The following is a 26652-nucleotide window of genomic DNA, read 5'->3' as shown; positions in this document are numbered from 1 at the left end:
TCCGTTTTCCCATTATAAAGTAAATGAACACAAACATTTCCCCAACATTGCCACCAAGGCTGGATGCCCAGGCACAGGAATGGAGCAAAAGAAAAACTGGGCTTGAACTCAACCATTCCGAAAAAAGGATCTTTCCAGAAACCAATGTCTGGTCATCCTTGTGTCACTTTTCGGCATTACATATCCTGGGTGGCAGCACAACAAATAACGTTGTCTTTATTCAGCTTCCATTTATATCTCCTCTTCCATTGCAGTGCAATATCTGTGAGGGCTTTGAACTCTGCTATCTGGTCCCACTCCTTTGGCATTCTCTTTGCTCCAGCCGACACATACTTTCTCTTTTGCATAAACCATGGACTTAATTTGGAAAACAGACTTGCGTTACTTCAGCCTGTATTGTGGCTGATCCCCCAGGGGCCTTTGGGAGTGACTCTTTGCTACCAAGAATGCTCCCATGAGCGCACTTGGGGTTCCTGAGTTACTTGTTCTTGCATAGCACATCCTTGCACACAGTCTTGCACACTTATGCATGCACCTCTGTGCCCTCCTGCTCTAGAAAACAGTTTTCCACTTTGCAGCCTTCAGAGAGTAGGTGCAGAAAGCAGCTTTTCTGCCTTCAGAATTTGTTACTCAGAGGAGTTCTGGGCAAACAAAAGATCCAGTGACATATTTTTTTGCTCATCTTCAGATTGAACGAGCCGGTAGCCCAGCAAATCCATCGCATCCTTGCACACATTTTGTACTTTTTCTATTTTCTGGTAGGGAAGGGTCTTCCTCCATGCCTGGGATACTCTCAGTGCATCTCTGGACCCAATATCAAAGGCCTGTGCTCCTTGCCCCTTCCCATGGGTGATGTTGTGCACCCACTTCTGAAGTTCTGGTGTGAAATGCAGTTCTGCAAACCTGTACATCTGCGCAGCCCTTGCTAGTGGGTCTCTGACAATGTCTTCATAGCGAATCAGCAGGTAACGGTCTTTCAGGAAGCTGGGAATGGCTTGGCTGCCTGCCTTGTAAATCTCAACGTGGCTTTTGCAGATTACTTGCATTGTGTTGTAAGGCCCCATTTCTCCCTTTGTCCCCTGGGACCCCACAACAATGTTACTGTCACGTTTCAGGTCTGCCATTGCATTCTCTCGGGACCTGAACACAGCCCGAGGATCACGTACCAAGTGAATGATTTTGAGGTTCAGGGATGGATCAGTGAGAAGGGGGTAGAGAACTTTCAGGTCAAAAAAACGAACTTCCTTGATGGCAACATGGCTGTAGGTTTTACAAGCTTCCTCCACCTTGCTGAATGGGTACTTGCCACAGATTGTTCTGCAATTGCCTGCAGTGATTATGTCACTTCGACTGAATAAGTCACAGGCAGGGGGGGAGCACAAGGCTCGGCTTGTCTCCCACTTAAATAAATCAGACTTTCTCTTCTGGCTAGACATGTAAGCATCAAACACAGACATGTCACACAGAAAGACTGATCTTACTAGGTCCCGCACTGCCATGTGCAAGACTTCGGCACTGTTCTGGTACATCTTAACCCACACATGCCATGCAGGCTCCATCAGGTAGAAGACACTGGGGTGCTGGCTGAAGATCTGTCCAGTGAAGGAAGATCCTGACCGCCAGGAGGAGAGAATGAGGATGTGGACTGGAGAAGGTTTTTCTTCCATGGGGACATTGTTGCTACAGGGTAGGAAGTAGAAGTGGATCAGAAGGAAGGACAGAACTGCCAGGACCAGGAGCGCCTGCACCCTTCTAGACTTCATCACAGTTGCAAGGGACCTGCAGAGACAGATGAAGTTCAGCATCACAGGATCATGAAAAAGGCAGGATGTGGTGCATCAGGCTCCTGTCAATCCCTCTACAGGCTCAGGATTTTGGAAAGCTGCCACACTACCAGTGATACAGTGACAACCACAGCACAGTGTGTCTTTGGAAAGGACATAAATACTGTAGGGCTGAAAGTTTTCTGTAACAAAAACACTGTCTGTCAGTAAGCCATTCTAATGCAGTCTTAGAAGACCACTTGTCTGCACTTTTATCAAAGTTAGTTCAGTGTAGTGAAACACTTAGTATACACAATACAATCCCTGCAGACATGAACCTGTCAATTTTTATGGAAGAAAGATGGAATAAATTGTTTTTGTGAAGAATCCAACAGTGCCACATTGTTACTTTTAAGCTTCTGCTTTGACCACCTTTTACAATTATTTTTATGCCCAAATGCTGTAAAAATACAGTGTAGGTTTCCATTTCTTTTGTTTCTATTCTTTTTGGAATTTCAGGAAACAGCTATTGTCATCACAGGCAAAATTGCACATACCAGAGGGAGTCATTGGCACTGTAATAAATCCAAGCACAACAATATCTCCTCCACAATCAGAGTATCATAGGCAATTTTGCTAGAAAGGCCCACAAGGGTTTATCTCATCCATCTTTGTGTAGGCAGGCTTACCTACAATTAACCTCTTTCTTAGTCTCACTCATTTTTAAAGACTGTCTCCTGCTACCCCTCCCTCCAACCCCGCTGTAAGTCTTTTATGAGAGGAGGTGCAACACAAAGTGTTAGTCCACCTCAAAGGTCTGCCCAAAGCTGTCTCCTTGTTTCTCGCACTAAACCTCTATTCTGCCTGTTGAGGATGACTTCATTATTGGAAGATGTCAATTCTTAGCCTGAGTATCAGCTGGCACAGGAATCTGCAGGAAGTACACCATCAGGGATGGGATCTGAAGCAGCAAGGATTAATTTAATTTTTTAAAAGTACATTAAAGCATGCCCTGCCAACTGCTCCTCTCTTGTGTGCTCTCTTCAGCCATACCTGATAGTGCCTTGAATACAAGTGGGTGCATGCAGCACTGGCCACCCCTGGGGACAGGCTCCTCAGATAGCACAGAAGTGATATGGTGTGCTCCCTGTCACCATGTGCCAGGCTGGCAGTTTAGCTGCGCTGCAGTGGAGACAGGCCTCTCTGGCCAGTGCAACTGCTTTACATTTCCCAAGGTTAAAATAAATTTTAAAACCTTACTAGTTCTCAGTCACGGTCAGTCCTTCCAGGTGCTTCCTCAGCCAGACAGGACAGAGAGAGCAGGCCTTTCAGGGCTGCAGGGCAAGCTGGAAGTCCTTCTGGACAGCACAGCACTGGAGCCCAGATCCTTACAGCTTTGTATGCTGCTTTTGTGCAGCCCACAGTTGCACTAAATTTAGACAGCCATGCCCACACAGAACAGCTACCTCCCTACTAAAGCAACAGAGGTATAAAGCGTGCCCTAACTGGCCACAATGCAGACACTGCTTCCATAGTACATGCTTACCATGTTATCTTCTGGGTCCATGGTAATGCGTGAATGTTCCCAGTCAAAATTTCCCTAACCTCCTCCTTATGCCCTGCCTCAATTTCCCTCCCCAGCGAAGCTTTCAGTCTAATTTGCATGGAGTTGCCTCCTCCCATGATCTTGGTTCCTTTAGCACTGATGTTTAGATTTCCAGATACAGTCGCTGCTGCTAACCAGCTAGGAACAGTACTCATCTTTCCCTCCAGCATATATGCTTAAATTGGCTTGTTTATCTAATCCATCTGCTGTGCATTCGTTTTAAGCTTAGGGTTTATAAGGCAGCAATTATAATATCGCAGAGGTAGACCAATACCCAGCCTAATGGGTAAGCCTGGTTGTTGTCAGTAAGTGCTGCCACAATATGAATTTTATTTTAGTAATGTTTTGCAAAGGTGAGGCTGTGCATTTAGTGAGGGACCAGATGTTTCTGGTCCCATGGACAAGAAGCCCACTGATTTTTCTGGTTATACAAATGGATTGTAGCGTTAAGGTCTGACAAGAAGCTGATTCAGGTCAACATTTGGCCCAAGCCTAGGAAGAGTTGTAAACAAAGACTGTTGTAAAAGTAAGTCCTATATCAGCTTCCTCCTTGCAAATGAATACAGCAGTGTTTACCAAAAGTCCTGGCTTCCAAATGAACTTTGATGATATCACTTCCATCTGGCAACATTAATATCATTATTCTAACCCCCCACAGAGTTCCTGGACTACAGCTATAAGCTCTTAGTTGAGAAAGACTCTGTTGAGCAGACGTGAACACTGGCATTAAGATACTCAGGCAGATTTAAAAACCACAGAAATCATTATTTCTCTGGAAACCTGTGTGAACAGTCTGCATATGAGTCTCAGACAATGGATTCAGGTTTTTTGAGAAGCAAGGGTGTGCTTTTATCTTGAATCAAATCAGGGTGGGACAGCTGGATGTTTTAGACATTTCAGAGAGTATGCAGACCATCCCTGTGACTGCTCTTGGTGCTTGCCTGAGAAATGGCCTCATGTTAGGCCACAGCCTCAACAGCTTCTTCACTTTTATACAAGAAGTATGATGATAGTTGCCCTGACCAGTCTGTCCCACAGGGAGCGGAGAAGGACTGAAATGAGTTGTGTGTGCCTGGTGAAGCAGAATAGAGGAGCAGCAAAAAGCAGTAGCTGTTCTATCAGACATTTCCTAATATTAAAAAAATACTAGTTACATAACCTTATTTTTCACCACTGTAACTCTGGATTGTGGCAGCTGGAATATTTCTAAACTAAAGCCTTAAGCTTAACCACATTCTCCCTACAGCAAACATTCAGAGTAACAAGTGATTCAGTTGATTTCATATTGCAAAGTGAAATACAAAGCTCTTGCAGAGCCGCAGAGTAAAGATCAGTCCAGAATGATTGAGACAACCTCAGATGCAGAACAAAAAAGGCATACTGTTACTGTGCGCTGGCAGAGAGATGAGCCAGGATTTAGCTGAGAGCAGAAAGAATAGGAAGAATCTCAAGGCACTAAGGATGAAGAACAGAACTACTGAAAAATACGACAATCCAGTGTCACCATGATAGAGTCTCCCACGGCACACGTACAAGAATGCAAAGAACTGGAATCTGCCTGCCTGAGCAGCTAATCTCCAAAAAGAGAGAGTTTTAAGCTTTTCCAGAAGCACAAAGGAGCCTTGGGAAATCTTGATCCTGGCAAAGAAACAGCATTATAGAAAGCAGCAGGCAGCCCCAAGGAGACATAGCCACCAAACACACTCTGGGCATGGGCAGCATGATCCTCAGAGCACAGGGCTGTTGAACCTGTATATGTCTGAGATGGGGAGACAGTACAGCCCAAAATACTTTGCGCTGTGCAAGCTGTGGCTGAGTGCTCCGAAGGTCTGGGGGAGCTCTCCAAACCTGTACAGATCCCTCACTGCTGTAGTGGCAGTAGCACAGCAAAGAGAACCTGGTGCCAGGGAAGTCCCCGATACTGGTCTTTGATGGCACTGATGGTGGCTCATAGTTTTTGTACAAGACTGTAAACATATGGGTGCCAGTAAATTGCTACTTGATGATTCTTCATGCAGACCAAAGCTGTTGGTCTGGCTTAGAGGGTAGTTCCTGCTTCTCCAGATTGTCTTTTCAGTGCCCCTTCTCAGCGTTTCCTACTAGTGACAGTCATGTCATCTGTTCTCCTCTGAATGCGGAGATGCTACTTCTAATTCTGCAGAAACTGATCAGACCAAACTGAAGAAGGATTTGATAAAACTATCTCCCAATTCATGCTGCTGAGCATGAGCAGTCAATACGGTTTTGGGCACCAGAGCATCCACACCAGATACCAAGAAATGGTTGAAAAAATCTCACCTCAACAAGTCCTCTTGAAGCACTACCAGACCTTGTTCAAGCAAAGTTGCCCTCGCACACGTACACTGCTATGGTACACACTCCTCCAGGCAGCCATACGAACAGATGTGCATTCAGGTTCTGGCACTCCACCTTCGTGCCAGGCTCTCGAATACACATGTACTCAGGTCTTACCTACACCTGTGCCAGCTCCCTCCTGTTCCCTTCATTCGTGTATGTCCCAGCTCTAAGACTGACTACTCTACAGTGCCCGCCTACTTTGACCAGCCTTAAACTAGAAAACTCCACCCTGCACTAAGCAGCAAAGTATGGGAATGGCAGTTTCTTGCAGGGGCACGAATGACCAAACTCTTCTAGTAAAGGAGAAGGGCCAGGAAATTCATTAAAGAGACTGAGAGGTGCTTTTAGGTTAAGTCCCATTGCAAGCTCCAAAAGAGACTGCTCTGTGTAAAAGGAAGAACAGGGATGTCTGTGAAGTGTCAGAGTAAAGGACAAACAGGAAAGGAACCCTTGTTGCAAGGAGGACCAGCTTACCCACCAGGGATGCAGAGATAGGACATATTTGTCTGCAATCGCTCTGGCTCCTTGCTTTGTTGTTAGCAGATGCAGATTCACATAAAGTCTTTTTGACTCTTTTCCGTCTGTGCCTTGCTTGAGTTAAACATTTAGGGGCTGGGAAAGAAAATTGTGTGAAAGGAGAAGCTGTGAAAGGAGCAGCTGGACTTGGCCTGTTAATGATTCACAAGGGTGCTGGTGCCACAATGGGGCTGTGCCAGGTAAGGTAGTGAAGCAGGGCAGCACTGGGCTCAAGAGAAACACACAGTATTCTGCAACCATGCAGAGACAATAACTTTGTGTCATTCCTATTCCAGGTCTCATCGTTTCTGTCACAGCATCTGCAGAGGTGTAGACCTTCTCTTGATGGTGTCCTCTGTCCCCAAGGATCTCACTGAGCTGCTCTGAGGGCAAGTGAAGCATGGGAGATAGCAGAAGCAAAAAAAAACTGGGCAAGGCTGGTCCTTCCAGCAGGAGGGACAACTTGAATGGGGCAGGTCACATTCCCTTGCACTTGCTGCATTGCAAACACAGTTGGCTAAGCCCTGGTAACCCTGGGCTGGGAAGCAAGGTGAGATGCTGGCAGTAGTCCAGGTAGGGACCTGCAGAGAGAACCATGCAATGTTTTGTGCAACCTGGATATCAGCTATGCGTTCCTATGCCCTGCACTGAGATCATTTGTAGGAAGGATTTACCTGTAATAGTGTTACAAAGCTGTATTTTAGAGGAAACACCACTTGAGTGGCTCTTCCTGAAGCCTTATTCCTCCCTGACCAACAGTTGCATGAACAGAGATGTATCAAAACTTCTTTTCCATCTCTGTAATTTGCCCAAGCCATGCTGGTCCTTTGGCACCAATATTCAGGCTTCATGACAACACTGAACACTGCTGTATAGTCCTCTAGTCGCAGGGCTGAGCAGATTTTTTCAGTTGCACAGATCTCAAGTTCTAACTGCTTGGCTGAGCTTTCCAAAAGGCAGCCTCTGTGACATAAGCAGTTGCACAGAGGATGAGAATGTACTCTTCTTTGGAGACAAGGCTTGGGAGGGCACACTGTTCTGGCACACTGTATTTCCCGAGACCTGAACGTTGTGGAACGTGAAAGAGGAATCCTCTGGCTCCTGAACAATGGACATCATTCTCCCTGTATGTGACTCATAAGCTTTATGAAGCAAAGCAGAAGCATATGGCAGTCAGCCCCATATCACCTGGCCTTGTACACCTTGCTTCCACCTTACATGATGGCTGATCATATTTCTGCTTTCTACCCAGCTTCTGTGATTAAAGGTATTTTCTTGGGACTTAGAGACTAGTGAGCCCCATGAGCTGCCCCTGCAGCCAGACTTTCCATTTCTTATACCCTGAAGAAGCAAGCAACGCGTGCTGTGCTCCCCAGCACACATCCACAGAGCACACCTGACCCAGTACAGCAGCAACGAGAGTAGGCTGAGGAGCAATGTCACAGATATGAACTAGAGGTAACGCCTCAGTGCTGACACTGGAGAAAACTCCTTCCCTGAAGGCATGTCTTTGATAGTCTGATGAGACAAACAGGCATAGCTAGAGCACTGGAACCAGCTCAGCTGAAAGGTTTGACCAACCCCATGCCTTATCTTCTGCCCTCATCAAGAGGAGATGCCTGGGGAATAGAACAAGAAGCATGTTTCCTCCCTAGGTGTTCTCTGGGCCTGCAGCAGGCTCTGGAGTACATGATTCACCTCTTTGAATATAGGTGTCCAAAATAAGCTAGTGAGTGATGGCCTAGAAGTTCCTGTTTCTTTCTGTTGGCTGTGACAAGAGTGGGGAGTGATGTTTGTGAGTAGACATCTACGCCGAAGCTGTCCAAAATCAGTTGATATCAAGTGTGTCTTTCCATTTCACAGCACCTGGATTTTTTTCTATTCGCTTGGCCAATCATGTTCTGAACTCACAGATACTTTTGGCATCAATATTCCCTGGCAACGAGAATATGTTCGGCTGCATGTTGTGAGAACTACTTCCCTCTGTTTTTAACCTGGCATATAAAAACTGCATTTGGTAGTACCACTTTTTTCTTTTTTTTTTTTTTTTTTTTTTTTAATCAAGAGAGACAGTGAGTAATTTCTCCCTACTCATAGCCTTTAAACTATACAGGATTTTAGCATCTGCTCTTACATGCCCTGTAGAACAAAACTCATACCAAGCTGATATCTAAAGCAGCTCATGGGAATTGTGCTGTGGAAGTCTGCTTCTTTCCACTGATTGCAAAAGAAGCCTGCACAACTAAGTCAGAGAAGTATTAACCCTGGAGCCACCTGTTACATGCAAGATAGATCACAACCCTGTGCAACATACAAGAGGTCTCAGACTGATGAAAGGCCTTCATACATTCTGCATCCTTCTCCCCTCTTCAACTCATCAACTCGTCTGTCTTGTGAGCCCTGACCTTGGGAGCACTGTCCTTTGGAGACAGCAATGTTTATTCACTGACAGGATTCCAGGCAGAAATGAGAAGGGCATTCTCTTCTAAAATCTGAAGGGAAGTTTGCTATCTTGCAACATCATGTCTGGCTCAGATCACAACTTTGACCTTGGAAAAACATTTAGAATGACAAACACAAGGACTAATACACTGCCACTTTTTCTTGCCTTCCTGGCAGAAAGGCAGATTTAGGAGACTAAAGTCTCTCTCAAATGTTTGTTAATATTTATTTAGAGGGACCAGTTAGTTCCCAGTGTCACAATACACCTGAAAGAGGTGTGTGATGGAGAGGCTCACATTTCCTGCATCCCAAAGGTAGGACATCGGGGAGCTGCAGTAAGAGTCAACATGGTGACTATGCACTGGTGAATCCTTGCCACAGAAAGAGATTTCCCTTTCAAAGCAGAGGGAGTGTAGGTGTTTTCTAGCTGACCTCACTAAAGCCATAGAGGAAAGATGGAAGTTTATGGCTCTACAAGATTGTGATAGAAAGCCACAATGTGGCTACTCATGGCCATGCATGATCTTCTGTACTGCTCTCTGTATTTCAAGTGTTTTGAAATGCACAGGGAAAACCTTGCTCCTTGCAGGAAAGAAACTTGAGTCATCTCAAAAAAAACAAAAAAAAGACAAAAAAAAACCAAAAAAACAAACAAAAAAAAAACCACCCAAAACACCTGTATATCAATTGCTCATCATTTTCAAAGGTAAGAAGGCAACAGAGCAGGCTATCAGAAAGAGGTTTTTTTTGTCAGGGATGCTGTATACAGTCACTGTGGTTGCTTTAGAAATCATCATTCATAGAGGATGGAAAGGAAATGCAGCAGTCAGGCAAGTACCAGAACGCACAGGAATAGAGGTGCAATGTCTGTGCTCCAGTCAGAGCAAGTTCTTCTTGAACCAGAGCAGAACTTGCCCCATGTGGCTTCCAGAACAAGGAAAGATGAGACAAATGACAGGTAAGATGTCCTATATGAGACACCTCTCCAAGGGCAGGCTGATGTGCTCCTGCACTCATGTTGCTATGGCCTTTCCCTTGTGTTTGAGATAAGTTCTAAAGTTATATTTTGATTTAGAAGCAGTCTGAGATAAATAGACTTGTCTGAATTGTCACAGAAGGACCCAAAGTTATAGTAGGCAAGAGCAGGGATGGTGTCTGACTCTCTCCCTCCCCCATCCTGCTTGCAGTTGCAGTGTCTCTGTAAATAGTTATTTTACCCTTACAAGTAAGGAACTTTTCTGTTGTCATTCAATAAATGCTCTATGGAACACACGGGAGCGGAGAGATTGGTAAGACCAACAGCAAAGAAGAGAGTGTGACTAACATGTAAAACCAATAGCTAAAAACTGTAAACCTGCAAAACACGTTACAGGTAAACTGTAAAAAAACTATGTGAAAACCTTTATATGTATGGAAGCAAAACCTGAGGTTGTGCATAGCAATAAGTTAAAAATATTCTTCAGACGAATAAACTATTTTTTCCACTTTCAATGTGGGAAAGGAGGCAGGAAAAAAAAAAAAAAAAAAAGAGAAACAGTGGAGCATAGAACATCAAAGCAAGTTAAAATGTTTGTTTCCCGAGTGTTCCTGCACAAAATTAAGTGGCAAAAAGATAAAAATATAATCACCTTCACAAAAAACAAGCAGCAGAAGTGGTAATTAATGCCTCTATTAAAAACAGCATTTATATATCACTCTGGAGATCATACAGCTTTCCAAATTAAAGGATCGTTGTGCACATACTATGTCATGTCTTTATTAATGACACAGGACAATAGGACAGAGTGCGTTCTCAACAAATTTGCAGACAACAGAGGGTTGCCTTCCTCTCTCTTAGGGGAGGCTGCATCTGGAATATAAAGTCCAGTAACAGACAGACATTGGTTTAGTGGAATGAGCCCAGAAGAGGCCACAAAACTGGTCAGGGGTAGGCACACAAGATGCACAAGGAGAGGCTGAAAAGGTGGGATACATTTAGCTGGGAGAAGAGAAGACAAAAGGAGGGCCTTACTGCTGTTTGACACTACCAAACAGGAGGGTGCAGAGATGTTGGCGCCAGACACTTCTCAGAGGTGCACAGGATGAGAGATTCAATACAAGAAGACCCTGGAACAGGAGACCAGACAGGCTGTAGGATTTCCAGTCTTGGGAGATACTAAAACTTAGCTGGACAAGGCCTGTGCTCTTAGTCATCCCTGTTGTAAATAGGAAGTTGGACCATAAAACTCCAGAAGACCCTTTCAACCAAAATTTTGTGATTTCAGATGACAGTAACAAGACTGAGTGAAATGGAGCTTGTTTGGATGCATGAAAAATGCATCCAAAGAGAAAGACAACTGAACTGTTTGGGAAAGGAACAAACACATTTACACCGACTTGAGGACTCCAGTGTGCAGTGAAGACAAATGAGCTACAAATGCAACCATCAGGAACTAGAGAGTGGTATGTGGTAGGCAGCAGGAAAGTCATAATGAAATATGCTCAACCTCCAGGCAACAGAACATAGTTTTTAACTGAGCCATTTTGCCCTAGTTCTGGAGAAAGAAAGAAAGAAAATAGAACCAATGTATGTTGCTATTGAGGATGCAGCAGTTCAGACCAGCAGAAGACATTTAGGTAGATCACAAGCCATTGGCAAGTACCATGAAATCACCATTGCTGAGTGCAAACAACTATTCCCTTTGTTCCAGACTACAGAGTTGAACATGAAGATACATTATAGTCTAGAAAAGTTACAAGCCTTACCCACATGCTAGTATTTGTGCTCCTCACTTCACCTGACCTTTATTTCTCTCTCCATAATTTAAACTGATCCAGTTTGTGTTCCTGTGATTGGAGGTTATTTCCCATTACTCTCTTCTACAAGATGATGACTGCTTGTCAAAACAATTTTAAAGTAGTGTCACATCTTATTAGCTCACTAATTCAGTGAACAAATCTTCCCATCACAGCAGGAAAAATGGATTTGTATTATTATTAGTAATGTTTGTTTTCTAGTCTCTACCTGAAAAGCTGAAAGTCTTCCATAATCACACAGTCCCTCACTGTATCTATTATTCTAATACCGTGGAGATCTGTGTATGTAATCAAACAGGGCCAGTAAAACCTCTTCCATCATGGTTTATTCCAAGTTACCTACAAAGAGATTTTCAGACAAGCAATGGTGTTTTTTACCCCCATCCCTACTTACTTGTCACATGACTTTTACTTGTGTTTCTACCCTTTGTGAACAATGCATGTCGTCAAATACATATTTTTCATTCATGATTGCCAGTCTACAGAAGTCTGTAAATTTCCCCCATTCTATGATCAGTATCAGGAGTTGTAGTTCCTCTGTTTTACTGCTAGTTCCTTGCATTAGTAAACAAACACCTCTGCCATATCTGTCTGACATTATTCCATTTCCTGGCTGGTCTCCAGTATCACCTACTTTTCCACTACTTGGGTTAATATTACTATTTCCTCCTTACTATCAGCCTGCCTACTAACTGATTTTATTTTCATTTATCTGCCTTTTCATTTTCTTACAGAATGACATAAGAAGATATTCTACCTTAGCTGGACAAGTAAGACAGCTCTGCCCTAAAGCTGTCTGTTCAATATCAGGAAGTAGGGATCCATAACCCAGGAAGAACCTTAGAGGACCATGTTCCTATGTCTTACAAAATAATGCAATGGCAACACTCATTCCCGCTCTGAAGAGAAGGACTTGGGAGTGGTGGTGGATGAGAAGCTGAACATAAGCAGACAATGTGCGCTTGCAGCCCAGAAGGCCAACCATATCCTGGGCTGCATCAAGAGAAGCGTGGCCAGCAGGTCGAGGGAGGTGATTCTGCCCCTCTACTCCGCTCTCGTAAGGCCCCACCTGGAATACTGCGTCCAGTTCTGGAGCCCCCATCACAAGAAAGACATCGACCAGTTAGAACAAGTCCAGAGAAGGGCCACCAGGATGATCCGAGGGCTGGAGCACCTCTCCTATGAGGACAGGCTGAGAGAGTTGGGGCTGTTCAGCCTGGAAAAGAGAAGGCTCCGGGGGAGATCTTATAGTGGCCTTCCAATACCTGAAGGGGCTACAAGAAAGCTGGGGAAGGACTTTTCATAAGGGCACTTAATGACAAAACAAGGGGAAATGGGTTTAAACTGAAAGAGGGGAGGTTTAGATCAGATATTAGGAAGAAGTTCTTCACTGTGAGGGTGGTCAGACACTGGAACAGGTTGCCCAAGGAAGTTGTAGATGCCCCCTCCCTGAAAGTGTTTAAGGCCAGGCTGGATGAGGCTTTGAGCAACCTGGTCTAGTGGAAGATGTCCCTGCTGATGGCAGGGGGGTTGGAACTAGATGATCTTTAAGGTCCCTTCCAATCCAAACCATTCTATGATTCTATGATTTATTGGCTTCATTGTACTAGAGCACAAGTGGTGGGAGAATGGGAACATGGAAAAACAGGATAGAAAGAAAGAAGCTTATGTAAATAAGGCTCTAAGAATGAGGTCACATAATACTTCACTAACACATTATAGAAAAGAGAAAAATAGTAAGAAAAAAATATATTTATTCAGCTTTTGAATTCATTTCACTGGCCAGCTTCTGCCTTCTTTGCACACATAGGCAGTCTAAAACCAGAAACTAGCACATGCACTGAAGCTTGGAGTAGAACAGCTAGTCTAGAGCTGAGAGGAACAATAGCAATACGCAGAGCTGAAGCACACATATAGTCCACGCAATGCACTAGAGTGCAGAAGATTCTATGCTAGCACCAAGTAATTTTTTCAGGCATCCAGGAAATAAGCTATTCAGGCCTATTGCCAGCACCTGTTTGCTCTGGCAAGGCTTCAGGGAACACTGACCCAAGTCAAATAAGCTAATGGAAGACAATACATGACAAAGCAAAGTCCTGGTATAGGTCGGGGCTCCCAGCACCATGAGAGAGCCCATGCCAGAAAGCCAAACCGTAAGGAAGATCCAGGGCTTCTGCCCCTCAGAAGGCTTTCCCAGTGCTGGGATCCCAGGCTGAAGGCCAATATAGAAGATACAACCCCAACCTTCTTGTGACCAGCTCTTAAACTTATCTAGTCAGCTTTTAAGTGCCTTGCAGCTACTGGAACCCTGCTGAGGATTTGTTGTTTGTGGCTGTCCTGTTGATAGTAAGACTTTGCCAGTGCTGAGCCTTCCTTTTCCTCCAGAGCTCCTCTACCCTCTCACAGTCTGGTTTACAAAATCCCCCCAAATCACCTCAAGAAGGTACTGTGTCCCAGCCCACTGCTGCCTCCTCCTCCTCTTACATCCACAGTCTCTCCGTGGCCACTTCTGGTCCTTGTGGAAGTCTCTCTCTGCCATGCACAAAGAATTTCCTTCCTCCAGCCCTCGTGGGTAATGCCCCCAGAGCAGGCCAGCTCATCTGGCCTCTGACAGGCCTGCACAGCCTGGAAAAATGAGGTTATGTGCCAGCCCTCACATACAAAGAAGCTTCGCACAGACAAAGACCCAGGGGCTGTCCTCCGCCCCTCCCCTGCAATGCTCAAGCCTCACCTGAGCTCACCAGGGCCTTCCTGATCATCCCGACTGCTTCCCTGCAACCATCCTGGGTCCAGCTCAGGGCAAACCATATCTTCCCACTGCAGGTGCTACATGCTGGTGGAGAGCAGGCCGGTTCAGAAAGGGTCTCATGGCCAAGGACCACAGCCCCAGGGCAGGAAGACACTCGGTGACTGTTCCAGGCTGCAGCCCTATTGGGGGCAGCCAGGGCTGCTGGAAGAGAGAGTGGGCGAGGCCAGGGGCTGGGCTGCATCCGGCTTCCTGAGGCACCTGGGGGAGATGAAGGCCTCATTCCCTGCTGGCAGGTGTGACTTAGCCCAACCTGCCCCAAGTGCCACAGTTTGCTGTGCTGGGTTGGCTCCACCTGCCAGCCCCTCTGGCAGCTGAGGCCTTGTAGATTTCACCCTCATTTGCCCATGAGTGGGGAAGTTCTTCACTTTCCCCGGGAAAGCGCTAGGCACGAGGCTGCCTCACTGCCTAGGTCCTCACACCTGCAGTAGGTCACCCTCCTCCTAAACATGGCTGATCCAGACAGTGCAAAGAGCAGAAGCACACTGCAAGCTTGCTCCAGGACGTACAGCTGTTGCTCCCCAGCTAAGACAGGGAGAAAGGATGGCTGTGGATCAGCCATAAAGGCACTGAGGCTGTTCTACCAGAGCACTGCAGACCTTGTCCAAGCATCTGAGGAAGAGCAGCTCCAGACCTGCGTCTTGGCTTCTTCCTTGGCCTCAGTGGTAAAGGGGCTTTTTTTGACACAAAGCACCTCCAAATACCAGCTTAGGCTAGTTTTTATGGCTGGCAGGGTGCTCTAGGCTACACCTACAAAGCCTAGCACCTGACGAGTTTTAGTGGCGCAAAGCATCTGCGAGTATAACACCTGAAAAATGATACTAGCGCATTGTGGTTTAATGCTAGTTTACTATTGCAGCGGGGAAAACCTAGGTGTGGTCAAAAGGCAGTGTTATGTTTGCAAAAGATGACAATACAGCATGTGGCCTTGAGAAATCTAAATATCTTGAGATTTATGAGCTATATGTCTCTGGCTCTTGCAGCATCCCTGGCCAAACGTTGCTGGGCTAAAAGGACACAGAATGGTGTTAATAATTTCAGAACATTGGCACATTAACAGGCATCTCTGATGCAACTCTGAAAGGAAAGGTGTCTGTGGTGGGTTGACCCTGGCTGGATGCCAAGTACCCACCAAAGCTGTTGCATCATTCCCCTCCTCAGAGGAACAGGGGAGAGAAAATATAATGAAAGGCTCAGGGGTCAAGATAAGGACAGAGAGAGATCACTCAGCAATTACCATCACAAGCAAAACACACTCAAGTTGGGGAAAATTAACTTATTACCCATTAAACCAGAGTAGGGTAATGACCCACAAAGATAAATCTTAAAAATACTTTCCTCCCACTCCTCCTTTATCCCTGAACTTAACTTTACTCCTGATTTTCCCTACCTCCTTTCCCCCCATGACACAGAGGGGCGGGGAATGGAGGTTGTGGTGAGTTCATCACACCTTGTTTCTGACACTCCTTCCTCCTCAAGGGGAGGACTTGTCACTCTTTCTCTGCTTTAGCATGGGGTCCCTCCTATGGCAGACAGTCCTCAACAAACTTCTCCAACGTGAGTCCTTCCCACAGGGTGCAGTCCTTCAGGAATGGGCTGCTCTAGTGTGGGTCTCCCATGGGGGTCACAAGTCCTGCAACCAAATCTGCTCCAGCATGGGCTTCTCTCCATGAGTCCACAGGTCCTGTCAGGAGCCTACTCCAGTGTGGACTTCCCACAGGGTCACAGCCTCCTTCAGGCATCCACCTGCTCTGGTGTGGGATCCTCCACAGGCTGCACGGGGACAGCCTGCCTCACTATGGTCTTCACCACAGGCTGCAGGGGAATCGCTACTCTGGTGCGGGCAGTACCTCTTCCCCCTCCTTCTTCACTGACCTTGGTGTCTGCAGGGTTGTTTCACATATTCTCACTTATCTCTCCAGCTGCAATTGCTGCTGTGCAGGTTTGGGGTTTTTTCCCTTCTTAACTACGTTACAACAGAGGCGCTACCACCATCACCAATTGGCTTGGCCTTGGCAAGTGGCAGGTCCATTTTGGAGCTGTCTCTATAGGACATGGGGGAAGCTTCTAACTTCTCACAGAAGCCACCCCTGTAGCCCCCCCTCACTACCAAAACCTTGCTATGCAGACTCAATACAGGATCCGTGAAGGGAGAGTGGTCTGAAAGGAGCAGCTTTCTCTAAAAACAGGAACTGATCATTAGTAATGGGAATTAAAGCCACAGAACCCCAGATACATAGAGAAGAGCTCAAGGAAACAGATTAAACTGGACAGCTGTAGTAGACACAAGACAGCATAACAACACAGCAATGTCATGCTGTAAAGGTCGCCTGGCCCCTCACGCACTACCCTACTTAATATTTGGAAACATTTTGTCTTAAGTAGCTCAGGTTATTTGGCTCTATTTGGAGGTCTAATGGCATGAAATCTCTGAAGGCATCTACCATTCACCGATAGCTCCAGCTTCTCTCTTTTTGTTCTGGGATTGCTTTATTTGAGAGGGAAAGATGTAGCAGGGACACTCAACTGATGTGTTGATGATCTTTTCATACACTGCTATCTTTCTCATATAGATACCTCCCCTGTAATGGAGTACTGGTACCCAGACTTTGTCCTGGGCAGGGGAGACAATGAGATGTCTACAGAACATGGCAGGAGGTCTGGCAGTGTGTAATCTAGTGCTAGCTTACTTTCCTCATCATTTGGGAGGCAGGATTGACCTGTGGATCCTGATTCTGCAGGAGGACAGGTAAACAGAGCTGTAGGTGACAACATGAGACATTCTGCAAGTTGCCTCTCTGTCATTTTCAATAACAGCTCCCCGAGCAGCTCACTGGAACAGGTGGTCTGATGGGCATTATCTCTTCTTGACTGCACAGGCATGTCTCCTGTTTCCACAGATGGCAGGCCACCAGTTCCTCATGACTTTATGGAGCTGACATATTCAGCAGTCACTAACCCTGTCACTGCTGGTGCATCATGAACACCTCATACAGAATGCACATTTGATGGGGTGCCACCCCCTTTTTCACCAGTGCAGCAGGAAATGCCCTGCTTCCCCAGCCCCTCCTTCTTCACACTCAACTCCAGGGGGCAGCACCTCCCCCCAGCAGTGGGCACCAGCCCTCACCACTCTGTCCAGGGGGGAGCTGGGGCCAAGCCACCACCGTGAGCCTCCAGCATCAGAAGGGCAGGTGTGGCTGGCTCCAGCCTGTGCCAGGCCTGCAGGGCCCATCTTGCCCTCAAGGCCTGGTGAGTGCCTTCAAGGGCCTGAGGCGCTCTCACCACACCCATGGTGACAGGGCAGGCCCTGGCCAGCCAGCTGCAGGGCAGAAGCAACACCAGGGGTGAAGCAAGCGTGACCCACACAGCGGCCAAGTCAGACCTGGTGCAACAGAAGCACAGTGCAGACTGGCATGTCAGAATGTTTATTAAAAAAGTCACAATAACTTACTCCCTTTGTCACGCAAAGGGTTCGGTATAAAGAGCTCTGGCATCCTAAGGTAGGTAATTGAGAGGTGGGTACTTTTCTCTTGTCCTCCGAAACAGCAGCCTTCTCCTGTCCTCAAGGGGAAGTGCAGCCAGCACAGGAGCTACTGGCCATGTCAGGCCTGGGCCATGGGGCTTGGCACAGGAGCAGCCAGGTGCCCCTGCCTGTAGCTGGTCTGCAGGCAACACAGACCAACACAGGGTGCAAATGCAGTGTATATGGCAACCCTGGGCACTGGATGCCAGAGGGTGTACAAGCTGCAGTGGAGGAGAGAGAAGTGGCTGCTGCTTCTCACAGTGCTGAGGGGGTCTGTGGAGCACAGGAATTGAAGCAGCAGGAGAGCAGCTGCTTGCAGGCAAGGGGATGTGGGGCTGGCTGGAAGCAGCCCTGGCTGCTGCCTCAGACAAGGTCTAGCCTGGCAGAGGCAGGAGGCCAGCTGTGGCTACTTGTCACACTCCAGATCCTGGGCCCCCTCAGCACTCTGGTAGTGCATCTCACAGAACTCCTGAATGCGACTGCAGGCCTCCAAGATCATCTCCTCAGGCACAGTGATCACCACACGGAAGAAGTTTGGGTACTCAAAACACTGAAATGAGAAAGGAAGAAGCTGGTAGTTTACCTGGGGTATTGTCGTAGTTTCAAAGCCCTGCCTTGGAGCCACATGCTGTGTCAGCAAGTGAAAATGGTCAGTGTAGGACAGACTGGTGGCCAACAGGGCTGGGCTCTCACTCCCTTACACTGTTTTTTCAATGCCAAGCAAATCTCCCATCTCCATCTGTGTAGACATGGTGCTGTGACAGTGACAGACCAAAGGACTCTGTATGGACTACACAGGACCCAGCGAATGGGCTGGAAGGGAGGGAGAGGGCTAGAGGGTATCCAAGGCCCCATCCATACTCAGTGCTGGAAGGAGGCGAGCACAGATGTTCTCAGCCTGTGAGTCTGTTCCTGTGCCTACAGGGGCTGGAGACAGGGCAAAGGAAGGAACATAGGTGGTAGCAGTCCCAGGCCTCCAAGATCCTGGCAGCCCGACTGAGGGCTGTTAGTGAGCCAGAGACTGCCAGTCGCCATCCCTACACACTGCACTTGGAACTCACAGCCAGCGCACACACACCATTACAGACCATGGACACTGCACACAAAACTCCCAACCTGTCCCCAGAGCTCAGAGCTGCAAACCCCTGTTGCTTCTCCCCCCATGCTTTGGCCCCACAGCTCCTTGGGTCTCTCAGTGTTAGGCTCACCGTGGCTGGCAAGCAGAACACAGACTGCTCTGAGATGAGTCGCTCAGTGAACTCCACATCATTTTCAAACTCTGGGAAATGCTCCATCTCAATCTCAACCTGCAGCAGAGAGAGGTAACAAGGCAATCAAAGGCACCAAAGCCATCTGCAGTGTCCCTGCTTACCCATATGGCCCAACAACTTCCCAGTCAAGTACAGCTGTCTGCCCATGATTTGGGCAGACTGGAATGTAGGACACAAACAGAAACATAAGGGCTTCTTTAGGAAGTATTAATTAACTACCTAAAGCTGGAATTCCAGTTAAGGACAACTTTAGTAAAAAAAAAAAAATATGGCAAAGATACAGTAACCAATCAGAAGTGAAAAGGAATAAATAAGATATTGAAAAAGAGCTTGGGAAAGAACTCTGGTCAATATGCATTAATAATTCTGTCAGGCAAGAAATCTCCATGGTAAGAAAAAGACAAACTCATATTTTAGTTTAAAAAAAAATAGCAAAGTCTAGAATATCACAGAAAAAAAAAATCTTTGCAAGATGATATAATTGGTAAAATGACACAGAAATGCTGAAATGTTCAATAAATATTTCTGTTCTGTGTTTGGAAAGGAGGCTGTCCCTTTATCACATAAGAACAGTGATATCCCGGCCATTTGTTTATAAACAAAGATTGTTTTAAACACTTCATGAAAATATTCTTAAATAAACCAGATGAGAGATAATTTGCATACAGAAGTTCTGAAAGAGCCAGTGGAAGAAAAATTTTACCAGATTATTTAATTTGAAATAAATGTTCAGAAACTGCAGAAATACAATAGGTGTGAAAGAATCTGAGAGCTGTGCCTCTACACAAAGAACATGAGCAGAATGACGTGTGTAGCTCTGGGTAAGTTTAGAAACAGGCTCAGCTACAAAAGACTTCTCTATAGAACATGAGTGAGACTGATATTGCAGAATGCTCCAGTTCTGGGTCCACATTTTTAGAAGCTGATGAAAAACTGGAGACAATATGAGACAAGAAAAAAAAATAATAAAATGTGTTAAGCTTAAGAGACTTAAATGTCTCAATTGAGCTTGTTGAGATGAAAAAGGAAATTTCACCACAACATAAAAAGTTAAAAAAACCCCAACAACTCAAAAAACAGGTATGGGAAAAGGCATAAGAACAGGCAACAGCATAGGCAGAAGACAGACATGCTAGTAGGACGAAGGTTAGATCTTCAACAGGAGGAATGATGATCTGACTTGTGGTACAGGGGCTTCCCATTGCCAGCAGGCTACAAATCCAGGTAAAACAACATTATCTTGCAAAGTACAAGTCATTGAGTTCTACGCAGGAGCAAGTGGGTGAAATGTACCAGCCTCTGCTATGTGAGAGGTGAACAACATATACTGGCCTTCTAAAGTGACCAAAGGATGTGTCTACCACAGAGGGTTATGTGAAAATATATGGTAATGTAGGCCTGATGTCAAGCACCAATCTGAAACCATTGACAAGCACTGGCAATGAGACCTAGTGTGAGCATTGATGATCTGGAAATGGCATGTCACTCTCCTCACTTACCATGAGGTACATGGCTCCAGCAGGCCGGACAGGCCGAAGGCCAGGAATAGCTGATAAGGCAGCATAACAAAGGTCAGCATTGGACTGAAAAGCAGAAAGGAGAAATTTCAAAAACAGGAGAAATTCCAGGAAGCAGCTCAGCAAATGGAAGCCAAGCTCTGGACCAGAACTATAAACAGGTTTGCCCACTGCAAATAAAGGGACAAGAAATGCAAACAGCATGGGTGATCGTGGCCTTGAGTACAGCAGGTGTGACTGAGCTGAGCTCAGCAAGTCAGTATCAAACATCCCATCCCCTGGGTCACCAGCTCCAGCTGCAGGGCTGGGCTGCTTGAAATTTATCACACCCACTATTTTGGCCCCAGTTGCCATGTCTCCTGCTGGAACTGGATTTGAGAGATACAACTTCCTCCAAACAATCCACGAACAAGCTGCGCTGACCCATTACAGCCTGTTTACCTTGAGGATGCTGAGGGTGTTGTGGTAGAACTCAGGGGGTGTTCGGTGCAAGATACGTTCTAGTGCTCCTTGGACAATTGTACAGGGTCCTAGGATCCTTTGACTCAGTCTTAGAAGGCCATCCCTGATCTGAAAATACACGGTGATATTTGCAGGTCAGACTTCAGCTTCCCTGAAGGAAAGGAACAGCTCCAAGGCCTACTCTGTATTTCTACAGCTGATCACACCCTTCTCTTAAGCAAGCATACAGAGTACTAAAAAGCCATTTGTTTGACTATATGCCACATATTTGCAGACTATTTACAGTGTCATTCTCTGTTAACTTAATTGCAGACTGTAATGCCAACAGAGACAACCTTTGGAGCTTCCCAATCTGGCTCAAACCAGGCTGGAATACAGCCAGTAAATAAATCTGTTCCAAATACCACTTTGCATTTCCCTTAGGTCTGGGCCCACAATCCACACTTTCAAAGCCAGGTAGGGACAACCAACATTAGCTCTTCTGCTCACTCAGTTGATCCTCTCTTCTCCCTCTTCCTCTGCAGAAAGCCCTCTAGGAGGAAAGGTCACTGCAGTAGATGGTTGTTCTTATAACACAGCTGAACAAGTAGACAGATAAAGCACTGGCAGCACTGCAGGGTGCTTTGTACTTACTTTTAAGAGAAACCATATAAGAAGAGCACATAGAGGCCACACATGGACTCCACATGCTGGACAAGCCATGCAATACCTTCAGTGCACACTGGAGCTATTTGAGAACAGAAGGAATTAGAAGCACACAAAAAGGACAAGGCATATATGAAGGAGCAGCAGAGACAAGGAGTGCATTACAGTGTGGATGTGGGTAGAAGGCTATGTATGGGAGCAGATGGAGTAAGGCCTAGAGGTGCAGAAAAGCATGCAAGCAATTGGTGACACCGATGTGAGAGCAAAAGAGAAGTACATGCCTATATCAGTTGGCATGTACTGGTGATCCACACACTGAAGATACTGCAGGTCTGTTGCTGTGACAGTGACACTCAGCAATTCTCACCTCGTTACCAAAGATGTCTCTCCTGTCATGAATGAGGATCCAGCCCATCCGCCAGCCAGGGACTAGCCACCGCTTTGCCAAGCCACCACAGGACAAGATCGGCACATTGGTGCTGAGAGTTGCAATGGGTTCATATTTGCAGTCGGCAAACACCTGTGAGAGGAGGCTGTTTTAGGGCCATCCCTGCCTCTTATTGTGAGAGCTGTGGGAGGGTGCACGAGGCACAAGAAGGCAGGCAGGAAAGTGATGGGAAATTGATAGTGAAAGCTCCCAGCTTGAAGGTATGAACACAGTAAGCGCACTTACATGAAAATGAGCCATTTGGGAAGAGGAAGGGAGCTGCATATGAGAGGACTGCACACCAGAGGACTGGGAGCTCCAGGCATGGACCCAAGCACAGTATAGGGCAGTGAAGCTGTTGCTCAACTGGCTGCCATGGCCAAAGGGCAAGTGCATCAGAAAGGACAGGCAGCATGTGGGTGCAAAGGACTGCAACTGACACTCACCATGTCTCCATAGATCTCATCAGCAAGGATGGGCACGCACTGTCTCGATGCCACTGTGGGAGAGAAGGCGTTCAGCCTGGCCACCCTGCATCCTCCATGGCAGCAGACCTGCCCTTTGCTATAGGGCCTGACAGAGCTCTGAGGGAAGCTCTGACCCAGGGCAGAGGCTCCCTATCTTTCTCTGACAGACTGTTAATTCGGAGAGCCCAAGCATTGGAGACCCTTGCCCTGGCTGAGCCTAGTTCTGCTCTCACCTGTGAGGGCAGGCAGCACAGCCCTCCCACTGCCAGGCCAGGCCAGGGCTCAGGGAGCATAGGGGTCCCTGTGAACACTCTCCCTGTGTGGAGCCAGAGCAGAGAAATGAGGAGTCCAAGCCACACAGAGCGTTTGAGGAAGAGCAAGACACACAGTCAGCATGTTCTTGCCCAGATAAGGCAACACCTTCACCCTGAGTAAGCCCTGCTTCCTGAGCTGGAGTCAGTCATGAGGAGAGAAGCAAAGCCCTGGGCCATGGTGCTGCAGTGATTGAGACAAGGGCAATGTTGGCAGACACTAGACTGCAACCATGCCCCAGGTACACACAGACAGGCTCACCTGCCAGGATCTTCTGGAGGTGGCTCTTGCTGAACACAGAGCCACAGGGGTTTGACGGGTTGTTCACAATGAGGCAAGCTGTCTTCTCATCCACCAGAGACTCCAAGTGCTTCAAATCAATTTCCCAGGCCTTCTCTGGCTAGTGACGTGGAAAGAAGTAACAGCTGAGGAACTGGACTTGACACACAGGGTGAGGTGTGACCAGGTGCCCAGATCACCTTCACCCACCTCCCAAGCAGGGCCAGGGTATTTGTATTTCTAAGAGGCAGAAATATCACAGCTGCCCCTTCCAGGCCTGCCACCACTTACCAAGAGGTCGTAGAGTTTGACCTCAATCCCCATAGACAACGCCAGAGTCTTGTAGAGGGAGAAGCCGGGCCGTGGCACCAAGATGTTCTGGCCTGGGTTGGCCAGCACTGCCAAGGCAAGCTCTATAGCCTGGCTGCAGCCACTCGTTAAGATAACATCCTAAAAGAGCACACAGGAGTCAGCAAAAAGCACAGCCACTCTGAAGCACCCCAGCCACGTGGGAGTGACACAATGCCCAGGCTCTGCCAGGTGAGAGCTTCTCAGCCAAAAAGTACAGAGCCTGACTGAAAGCAGAAAACCTCCAACAGCTGGACAGTTCAGCCTCCTCCTGAGGAGGGTGGAAGAGAAGGGCTCAGGGCAGAGGATGAGGGCAGCAGGAGGACGCTGTGGGACAAGGCCATGGGCTAGTTTTCAGTCCCACAGCCGGGCAGGGGAGGGAGGGAGCTGGGGCAGGGCCCCCATGCCAAGCATCTAGGCATGGGCAGCAGCATCCTGCCTGCACTACAGTGGGAGTGACTCAGCTGGGCACCAGTACCTGGGCCTCCAGCGGTGCCTCTGGGCAGCTGTAGTATGCGGCCACTGCTTCCCGGCAGGAGTGGTAGCCTGGGGAAAAAAGGAGCCAAACACGGAAGGCAGTTTTTTACAGACCATTTCCTTTTTCTTGCCAGTGCAAGGCTCAGAGCCACCACCCAGCTGGGGGAAGTCCATTTGTTAGTGACACTGTCCCAAGGTGGCAGAGATTGTCCTGCCTCAGGCCAAGCACTGTGCAGCCCCAAGACTGGTCCAGGCAGGCCAAAAGCAGGGGATGGATCCTGGGCAGGGATGCAGGCTCCAGCCCCAGCATGTCCTGAACACAGAACTGACAGGAGCAGGGTGGAGGCAGCTGCTCTGACCCAGCAGGAGGCCAAGGGCTATTACATGGCCTTCACTGTTTAGGGATGGCACAAGGGACAGTCCTCCCTGTCACCCCATGGAGTGTTCTGTGAGGCAGTCACATTCTATGCTCTGTGCATGCTTTTTTATACTAACTGCAAACAAGGCTCATGTTGTCTGTGAAGTCAGGGAGCCCAAGGGGACTCCTAATCATGGCAGATCAGAAAGGAACTTGCCTGCAACCTACAGCAGGGAGACACAGTCCTGAGCACTTCTGGGAGCCTGAAACTCTGCCCGCTCTAATGGGAGCAAACACAGTTATAGGAGGAGGCTCTGGGCCTCAAACAGATCATGCAGGGAAGGGCACTCAGATGTATCTGATGGATACATATGTTTGTGTGCTCATGGGACTGTTCATGAGGGCAGTTGCAGGGTGCTACTGGAAAGACGTCCGTGGGCTCCATATACTTGTTTTGGGCTAGAAGCTGGCACGTGCCTGGATCCTGATCTCACAGGAAGAGCTCTGTCAACTTACCAACAGATGGAGCATAACCGTTGTAGCATCCTGAGTCCAAAACCTCCTTCACAGCCCGTGTGACCTCATCATTTGTGGGAAGGTTTCCAAAGACCGTCGGGTCTCCTTTTTGAGGATTGAAAAATAGTAAAGTTCTCACTGATCTGTGACAGGCACAGAGCTATGTGGTTGTCTGGCCTGTGCCTGGGTGTTTGCACAAGCTTTATGCTTCAGAACCCTGCAATCTGACAGCCACACAGTCAACCCCACTGCCCAGAGGCTTCAGCCCCTGCACTATGCTCACCTAAGGACAAGGAGATCATGGCTTTCTTTGGGTTGGGCTCCACCTTCATGCTGTCTACGATGGCTCGGACAGGATTGAAAGTCTTCTTTGACATTTCAGAAGCCCTGACAGCCCATCTTGGCTTCCGGCCCTTCACCTTCCCCAGCGATATGCTGTTCCCGTTGGTCTTGAGATGAACATCCAGCACGGGGGCATGATCACCATGGCCATTCACTTGGATCAGGTACGAATCCATCCCGAGATCTGCCAGTGTGAAGTGGATTTTCTGGGCTTAGTTAACACATGCCAAACAAGGGATCTGCCTATTTGGGAACACAGACCATGACTCTCCTAAAGTAAACCTTCTGAAAGCTGTAGACCCTACCTACTGCCTATGGACAACTGAGTCAGCAACATCAAGTAGGCTGTATTAGGGGCTGGGATGGAGTGAAACCCCACACATAAGCGAGAGCACAATGCAGTGGGAAAGATAAAGGCACCTCTCTGTGCTACCTGCTCCACTGCCTAGCATGGACGTGCTTTGCTGAGAAGGAACAGGCCCCACTAAAGCCAGCAGCCAAGAGTTAACAGCATGCTGTAGCCACTGCTTGACTGCAGATTCAATGTTCCACTAACAGAAGGGCCAGGTTACCCCCCCCCTCCAGCTATTACCTTGCACACCTCAAGCTGCAACCACAAGGATCAGCCCACTATTTCTGTTCACATGCAGAATGTCCCTCCAATCCACAGACAGAAATGTAGCACTGTTTAAATCAAACCTCAAGTGCCAAAAAGGTAGTTCTAGTCCAATGTTATCAGGATGCACCAGGCAGCGGCAGGGTATAGATTACAGACACTTGCCCCTGTTGGCAGAGCAACAGACAAGCCCAGAGACTGCAGATCAAAAGGCAGTGCTTCAAAAACAGAGCAAGACTGGTACAGGCAAAAGGCAAATCAGGGACGTCGCACTGCCTCAAGCAAAGGGCCTGTAGTCTTGCCCAAGGCTGGACAACAAGCAAGGCACAAGCAGAGGAACAGCTGCCTTTTAGGCCCCAAAACGTACAAAAGTGACTTACACACCCCAGCATGTATACCCAGAGCGCAAGCCAGATGCAGCCAGCAAAAGCCTTACTTACAAACTGCTGGTGACTCAGGGCTTTCCACCTGCGGAAGGTTAGGGATAGGGCACAAGGCAGGTAGAGACTGCCTTAGCCACCAAACCCATTCTTGCTGATGCTGACACACTATAATCCTGCCATAAACTGCTTATGCCCTCTGTACTGCCCTGTTTCTCTGCTCCAGTGAAAGGCAATTCAATGAACGGTGGCCCTTTCCTTAAGGTAGTTACTTAGCCCCCCATACTCACAGATAGTCACAACACAGCTACCCATTCCTTGGTGTGGAGGCTGAGGTGGAAGGGTTGTAGCATTGCCTGGTTCAGGCAGGATTTGCCATCTGAACAAATTTCTCACTGCTTCAGTGAGGTTTGCACCTAGAG

General features: G+C 47.4%; 2 protein-coding genes across 2 annotated transcripts; both read right to left on the bottom strand.

Annotated features, from left to right (window-relative positions):
- Positions 1–626: 626 nt before the first annotated feature.
- Positions 627–1805, bottom strand: CHST4 (carbohydrate sulfotransferase 4). The gene has a single exon (XM_010170740.2). The coding sequence runs from the start codon at positions 1803–1805 to the stop codon at positions 627–629; it is 1179 nt and encodes a 392-aa protein (XP_010169042.2).
- Positions 1806–18219: 16414 nt separating this feature from the next.
- On the bottom strand, positions 18220–25410 carry TAT (tyrosine aminotransferase). Its single transcript, XM_010170739.1, has 11 exons — positions 25176–25410; positions 24893–24997; positions 24020–24087; positions 23485–23643; positions 23176–23314; positions 22582–22634; positions 22076–22228; positions 21043–21171; positions 20584–20667; positions 19022–19120; positions 18220–18363 (listed from the first exon to the last, which is right to left on the bottom strand). The coding sequence occupies exons 1-11, from the start codon at positions 25408–25410 to the stop codon at positions 18220–18222; spliced, it is 1368 nt and encodes a 455-aa protein (XP_010169041.1).
- Between the last annotated feature and the right edge of the window lie 1242 nt (positions 25411–26652).

The sequence above is a fragment of the Antrostomus carolinensis genome, unplaced genomic scaffold (assembly GCF_000700745.2).
Source record: "Antrostomus carolinensis isolate BGI_N321 unplaced genomic scaffold, ASM70074v2 scaffold9556, whole genome shotgun sequence".
NCBI classification, from domain to species: domain Eukaryota; kingdom Metazoa; phylum Chordata; class Aves; order Caprimulgiformes; family Caprimulgidae; genus Antrostomus; species Antrostomus carolinensis.
Note: the sequence above shows the minus strand (reverse complement) of the source record. Positions and strands in the feature narration are given on the sequence as shown.

Excerpts from the sequence above, each read along its gene's own strand:
- TAT (XM_010170739.1), bottom strand. The coding sequence starts at position 25,410 with ATGGATTCGTACCTGATCCAAGTGAATGGCCATGGTGATCATGCCCCC. Across the intron at positions 24,998-25,175 it reads CATGATCTCCTTGTCCTTAG|GAGACCCGACGGTCTTTGGA; the intron begins GTGAGCATAGTG and ends ATCCTCAAAAAG. Across the intron at positions 22,229-22,581 it reads ATGAGATCTATGGAGACATG|GTGTTTGCCGACTGCAAATA; the intron begins GTGAGTGTCAGT and ends CTCCTCTCACAG.
- CHST4 (XM_010170740.2), bottom strand. The coding sequence starts at position 1,805 with ATGCTGAACTTCATCTGTCTCTGCAGGTCCCTTGCAACTGTGATGAAG.